Raw genomic sequence first — 7,299 nt, 5'->3', positions numbered from 1 at the left:
CCTCGGAGGTCATCTAGTCCAACCCCCTGCTCAGGCAGGAAGCCCTATACCATTTCAGACAAATGGCTGTCCAGTCTCTTCTTAAAAACTTCCAGTGTTGGAGCATTCACCGCTTCTGGAGGCAGGTTGTTCCACTGGTTAATTATTCTGACTGTTAGGAAGTTTCTCCTTAGTTCTAGATTGCTTCTCTCTTTGGTTAGTTTCCATCCGTCTCTTCTTGTCCTGCCTTCAGGTGCCTTGGAGAATAGCTTGACTCCCTCTTCTTTGGGGGCAGCCCCTGAGATATTGGAACGCTGCTATCATGTCCCCCCTCGTCCTTCTCTTCATTGAACTAGACATGCCCAATTCCAGCAACCGTTCCTTGTGTGTTTTAGCCTCCAGTCCCCTGATCATCTTTGTTGCTCTTCTCTGCACTCTTTCTAGAGTCTCGACATCTTCCTTCCCTCCCAGGTGGGTCCCCAAACTGCAAAGATTGGGGACCACTGCCGTAGACGACGAGAGCAGAGTTATAGGGGAATGTTTTATATTGTTTTAACATGCTGTGAGCCGCCCTGAGTTCCATGGGGAGAAGGGCGGCATATAAGTTAAATAAATAAATAAATAAATAAATAAATAAATAAAGCATTTGGAAATAGCCGGGCCTTTAATCTTCCCTTGTTCTTTGGGAAGAATACGCTAATGCAGGAGTCCCCAACCCCCAGACCGGTATGGGGCCACGGCATGCCAGCAACCGGTCCACACAAACAAGCAGAGCCCCATCCGCGGGATGCAGGCAGCACACAAAACCACACACAGTCCGGTCCGCGGAAAAATCTCTCTCCACGGAACCGGTCCCCAGTGCGCAAAAGGTTGGGGGGACCTCTGCGTTAATGAATTCCTAAATGAGCTTAAGATACACACTTTATTCCTAAGTGTAAGCGCCCTTGTGTAAAAGACACCGAGCCTGCACATGTTTGGGGGGAAAAAAAACCTAGCCCTTTGCTTTTGTGTCACATTGTGTGTGCGTCTGTTTAAATAAATCGGCGATGAGGAATCGGAGACCCGAGACTTGCCATAGCTGTATTTATTTATTGAGGCTCCTCCGTTTATAAACCACCGTGCTGGAAGGCTCCCTTTACCTCTTACACTGGAGTAAACGGAGGCGGTCTTAGCGCAAGAGGAGGCCAATTCTTAAAACCGCAATTAGGAATCATATAAATAACGGAGGAAAACAATATATATATATATATATATATATATATACATACTGGCATTTCCTGACAGCCTTCACACGCGCCGTGTGCACTTTCCAGCAGGCTACACGTAGCTGGCTTGTTCTTCTGTTTTGTCCAGTTCGTGCTCGGTCAGGAGCAACGTGTCCAGCAGGATGGCCGAGGACTGGATGGGGGAGCTACGAAGCCGGTGGTTTTGGTAGCCGACTGGATTGATGCCGTTCCGCCTCCCGTGGTGCATCATAAAAAGCTTTGAGTTCTCCGTCACCGAATTTCTGAACGAGAGTCTGGCGGAGGTTTTCCGGGAGGCCGTTGCGGCCGCCGAAGTCTGGTAATTGCAGGTGATGTACCTGCCGAAGGCTTGCCTGAAGGTCTTGTTGAAAAGGGTGTAGACCAGCGGATTGACCCCCGAGGAGACGTAGCCGATCCAGACGAAGATCTCCATCAGCATCTGGATAAATTCCTCGCTGCAGGATTCGCACAGCACCGAGGTGATGTTGGTGATGAAGAAGGGGCACCACATCACCAGGAAGAGGAAGAACACGATCCCCAGCACCTTAGACGCCCGCTGTTCGTTGGTGATGGATTGCACCGACTTTTTCCCGACGGTGGACATCCTGCGGACCAGCGGCTCTTCGTTCCCGTTCGGCAAAGCTTTGTCCTTGCGGGAGCCGTCCAGCATGGCGATTTTTTCCGGCGAGGATCCGGGCGTCGTCTCCCGCTGGAAGACGGTGGAGATGGTGCTCCAGGTCAGGCGTTGCGGCGGCTTGTTGATCAGGTAAGCCTTCTTGTGCAGGACCCGGATTGTCAGGAAGTAACTCACCACCATGATGGCCAGCGGGACGAAGAAGGCCGCTATCGAACCGTACAGGATGAAGTCTCCGAAACGACTGGGCTTCAGCACGCAAGTGAAGTTTTGGAAGTTGGCGCCGTTCTCTTCTATCCCGCGAATCGGGATTGGAATAGCGATGCCTGGAAGAGAAGCAGAGATCCAGTCAGCTTCAGTCTATATATATATAGTACCGGGATGCACGCCCCAACCACAGCTATGATTTGAGAGCCATAAAAAAGGGGAAGATAGAGCACACTTGTAACTGTGTTAATAATAGATCCTGGGGAGCTGGGTTGATAGTAGAGCCGAATGATGTAAGTGATGGCAGGATGCCTCCGCCTTCCCCCATTGCAGGGTTAGATAGTAATGGCAGGATTGATACCCATGAGAAAGTAAGCAGAAGAAGTAAGGAGAAGCCGAACAGGACGGATACAACGTTTGATCGGCTGGGACCAATTACTAGATCCAGCATCATCAGGGTAACATGCAGTAGATGGGATGGCTACTTATAGGAGTGGTGCCTTTTGCACCCGGCTCCTGGATCTCGTGATCGGGCCCAATCGATCCTCCTGCGTTTGAGTTCTAATCATCGTATCACAAGCTGTCACGTTGATTAGAACTCAAACGCAGGAGGATCGATTGGGCCCGATCACGAGATCCAGAAGCCGGGTGCAAAAGGCACCACTCCTATAAGTAGCCATCCCATCTACTGCATGTTACCCTGATGATGCTGGCAGTGGGCCGGCGAAAGCTTGGTGTTTTAAAAATTTTATTAAACTTTTATAGTTTTATAGTTTTTTAAAGAATTTCCTAGTGGTCTCACGACTTGTGATTACCGAACATGAATTTACGCAGGAATCACCTTTTTAGCTTTAGAATCTTAAGTAACATATGTGTGTGTGTGTGTGTGTGTGGAAGGGAGGACCTCGGAAAAGTTTGAGGAGTGACCCTGCGATTGGGAAGATCTGCAGGTGGCAGCCCAAATGGTCCTCTGGATACCAACCCAAGAGAAGCTTTGTAGCTCAGGGTTCAACTGTGGAGTCCTTGGTGTCTCTGAACTGGGTGGTTTCCTTGCAGACGTCTCATTACCCAACTAGGTAACATCATCAGTGTTAGAAGGGAGAGGGGTTTGCGGAGAGGACGACAATGGGGTCCTTGTGCTCTCTGAGTTTGGTTTTCCTTGCAGACATTTCATTATCCAACTAAGGAACATCAGTGCTAGAAGGGAGAGGAGTTTGCGGAGAGGAGGAGGAGGAGGACTATGGTGTCCTTGGTGCCCTCTGAATTGGGTGGTTTCCTTGCAGACATTTCATTGCCCAAGTAGGTAACATCATCTGTACTAGGAGGGGGAGGGGGAGAGGAGGGGGAGGAAGACGACGACAACTGTGGGGTCCTCGGTACTCCCTGAGCTTAGTGGTTTTCTTGCAGATCTTTCCTTGCCCAAGTCGGTGACATCAGTGATGTTGTTGATGATGTCACTGATAATGCTCCCTACTTGGGTCGTGAAACGTCTGCAAGGAAACCACCAGGGTCAGAGAGCACCCCACAGTGTTCCGGATGAACATCCCTCTCCCTGCAAGACGTGGCTGCATTTCTTTGAGATGCATCGTCAGCCAGAGACTCGGAGAAGAGTCACCACGATGTAAAAAAAGATGTTGAGACTCTAGAAAGAGCGCAGAGAAGAGCAACAAAGATGATTAGGGGACTGGAGGCTAAAATATACAAGGAACGGTTGCTGGAATTGGGAATGTCTAGTTTAATGAAGAGAAGGACGAGGGGGGACATGATGGCAGTCTTCCAATATCTCAGGGGCTGCCAAAAAGAAGAGGGAGTCAAGCTCTTCTCCAAAGCGCCTGAAGGCAGGACAAGAAGCAACGGGTGGAAACTTTTATCAAGGAGAGAAGCAACCTGGAACTAAGGAGAAACTTCGTGACAGTTAGAACAATTAACCAGTGGAACAACCTGCCTCCAGAAGCGGTGAATGCTCCAACACTGGAGGCTTTTAAGAAGAGACTGGACAGCCACTTGTCTGAAATGGTACAGGGGACTACCTGTATATGTACACATGTGTGTTTGTGTGTGTACTTACATGTACACACACAAAGATGTTTATATAGGTAGTCCTCGAGTTACAATCACAATTGAACCCAAATTTTCCATTGCTAAGCAAAGCAGTTGTTTAGTCATGAAAGCCAGCTGGGCGACTTTGGGCCAATCATCAGGAGACGGTGAGTTCTAGTCCCGCCTTAGGCATGAAAGCCAGCTGGGCGACTTTGCGCCAATCATCAGGAGACAATGAGTTCTAGTCCCGCCTTAGGCATGAAAGGTGGCTGGGCGACTTTGGGGCTATTATCAGGAGACTGTGAGTTCTAGTACCGCTTTAGGCATGAAATTCAACTGGGTGACTTTGGGCCAATCATCAGGAGACAATGAGTTCTAGTTCTGCCTTAGGCACGAAAGTCAGCTGGGCGACTTTGTGTCTATTACCAGGAGACTGTGAGTTCTAGTTCCGCCTTAGGCATGAAAGTCAATTGGGTGACTTTGGGGCTATTACCAGGATGCGGTGAGTTCTAGTCCCGCCTCAGGCATGGAAGTCGGCTTGGTGACTTTTCAATCACCAGGTGACGGTGAGTTCTAGTCCCACCTCAGGCACGAAAGTCGGCTGGATGATTTTGAGCCAGTCGCTCTCCCTCAGTCCAACCCACCTCGCAGGGGCGGTGGTTGTGGGGAAAAGAGGAAGAGGAAGGTGTGTGGGACACGTTCGCCGCCTTGAGTTATTTGTAAAAATGATAAAGTGGGGTATAAGTAAAGAACAACAGCGGCAACAACAAAACCACTCAGAGCCTGGCTCTGACTTCTGAGCCTGTCCGTTCCATTCTGCGACGCTGCCTTCCTCTCCCCCTCCCTCCCCCCCCTCCCTCCTCCAGCGCCATTTTATAACTTCAAGCTGCGAGTTAACCAGTTTTCCCCCACCTACCGATGGAGATCAGCCAGACCACGGATATTTTGATGAGCGTGGTTGCCCGTGAGTTGTACTGGCTGGCCTGGATCGGCTTTTTGATGGCCACGTAGCGGTCCAGGGAGATGGCGCAGAGGTGCATGATGGAGGCCGTGGAAAAGAGGACGTCGAGGAACAGCCAGGCGGGACAGAGATAGGCTGGAAGCGGCCAGGGTGTTTCTGGAAAAAACAAAAACAAAATCAGAATATTTTTGGGGTGGTGGATAAAGGAAGGGTTGGGTCAGAGAACGTCTCCAGGAAGTCCTCCGCTTTCCACAGTTCATTTAGTGACCGTTCGGAGTTACAAAATGAAGTCGCTAAATGAAGAGGCTAGAACAGGGGTAGGCAACCTTGGCTCTTTTATGACTCGCGGACTTCAACTCCCAGAATTCCTGAGCCAGGATGGGGGAACTATGGCCCTTTCATGACTTGCGGACTTCAACTCCCAGAATTCCTCAGCCAGCATGGGGGAACTATGGCCCCTTCATGAGTTGCGGACTTCAACTCCCAGAATTCCTCAGCCAGCATGGGGGAACTATGGCCCCTTCATCTGGTGGACTTCAACTCCCAGAATTCCTGAGCCAGCCTGGCTCAGCTTGGAAACCTCTCCCTTTCCCCTCAGCATGGCTGGCTCAGGAATTCTGGGAGTTGAAGTCCACGAGTCATAAAAGAGCCAAGGTTACCTACCCCTGGGCTGGACAGTCACTTGTCTGAGATGGTATAGGTTCTCCTGCTTGAGCAGGGGGCTGGACTAGAAGACCTCCAGGGTCCCTTCCAGCTGAATTCTATTTTACAACGGCACTAAAAAAAGTGACTTACGACTGTTTTTCACACTCACAACCATTGCCTCATCCCCACGGTCACGTGATCAAAATTCGGTCGCTTGGCAACTCTCCTATTTACGACGGTTGCCGTTTCCCCCATGGGGTGTGTGTCATGTGACCGTCTTTTGTGATCTTCTGACAAGCAGGATCAATGGGGAAGCCAGATTCACTTAACAACCCTGTTGCTCACTTAAAGACACCAGTGACTCACTTAACAACCGTGACAAAAAAGGTGGTAAAAAGGATAAAACTGTCTTGTTTACCAACGGAAAATTTGGGCTTATTTTTGGCTGTAAATCAAAGACTCTCAGTATTGACGATGTTGTGAACGTTCTTGACTTAGGATAACCTTGCGACTAGCTGAGGAACTGCAGTGATTCACTTAACAACGGTGGCCAGAAAGGTTGTAAAATGGGCTGGCTGGGGAATTCTGGGAGTTGAAGTCCACAAGTCTTAAAAGTCCCACAGGTCTTAAAGTTGCCACGGGGAATTCTGGGAATTGAAGTCCACAGGTCTTAAAGTGGCCAGGAATAGGACACCCCTGGGGTAGGTCTTTGCTGACTGAAGAATTCTGGGAGTTGAAGTCCACAGGTCTTAAAAGTGGCCAGAGTTGGACACTTCTGCCTTAAGGCTTGACTGTGATCGGTGAGAACCAGTTTTGCTTCAACATCTGAATTTTTCCCCCTTTTTTAGCAGCTTCTGAATCTGCAGGATTCAGGTTAGTGTCTGTTGCAGCCCCACTTGACAATTAAGCAAACCGTGATAGTACCAGCTTCTAGAAACGCCCTAATAAATTTGCTTGTTGTTTTAAAGAGACACAAAATATTAAAATACTGCAATGCCACAGCCATCCTTTGAGGTATCTACAGGTAGTCCTCAGCTTGCAACCGTTCATTTAGTGACCGGTCAAAGTTTCAACCGCACTGAAAAAACATTAACTTGCAGTGCAGCATTCCCATAGTCAAAATTTGAGTGCTTGTCAACTGGCATGTATTTACAATGTTTGCAGCACGCCCAGGTCATGTGAATGCGATTTACCACCTTCCCAGCCAGCATCAGGCAAGGAGGATGCCAGATTGGATTCATGACCCCCATGATTCATTTAACAACCGCCACGATTTGCTTAACGACCGTGGCCGAAAGAGTTTGTAAAGTTGGGTGTGACTCCCAGCAACGACCTTGCATAACCGTAAAAATTCTGGCCTGAACTGTTTGTCGTGTGTTGAGGACTGTCTTGCGTGGTGATCCTTCGACTTGGCTAGATTCAAAATCGTCCTCACAGTCTTTGTTAAACCCAATCCGGTTTTTAACTTACTTGGCGAGCCAGATTTGTGTCTAATTATTTATTTGTTGAATTTACTGATGACTTTCCAACCAGCTCTCCAAATTATCTTCATTATCTGCTTACATCAGAAGTGAATAATAGGAACTGAA

At 48.9% G+C, this 7,299-nt stretch overlaps 1 protein-coding gene across 1 annotated transcript in view; it reads right to left on the bottom strand.

The window, feature by feature from the left end:
* Nucleotides 1–1,296: 1,296 nt before the first annotated feature.
* Nucleotides 1,297–7,299, bottom strand: part of HTR2B (5-hydroxytryptamine receptor 2B) — a 7,273-nt gene continuing 1,270 nt past the window's right edge. Inside the window, exons 2-3 of the mRNA XM_015827772.1 lie at nucleotides 5,021–5,221; nucleotides 1,297–2,183 (exon numbers count right to left, since the gene is read on the bottom strand). Coding sequence (XP_015683258.1) covers nucleotides 1,297–2,183; nucleotides 5,021–5,221 — 1,088 coding nt within the window. The remainder of the gene's footprint in view (nucleotides 2,184–5,020; nucleotides 5,222–7,299) is intronic.

This window comes from Protobothrops mucrosquamatus, unplaced genomic scaffold, assembly GCF_001527695.2.
Source record: "Protobothrops mucrosquamatus isolate PMUCROS unplaced genomic scaffold, P.Mucros_1.0 scaffold3940, whole genome shotgun sequence".
NCBI classification, from domain to species: domain Eukaryota; kingdom Metazoa; phylum Chordata; class Lepidosauria; order Squamata; family Viperidae; genus Protobothrops; species Protobothrops mucrosquamatus.
The sequence above is the reverse complement of the archived record's forward strand: the minus strand, read 5'-3'. Positions and strand labels throughout refer to the sequence as shown.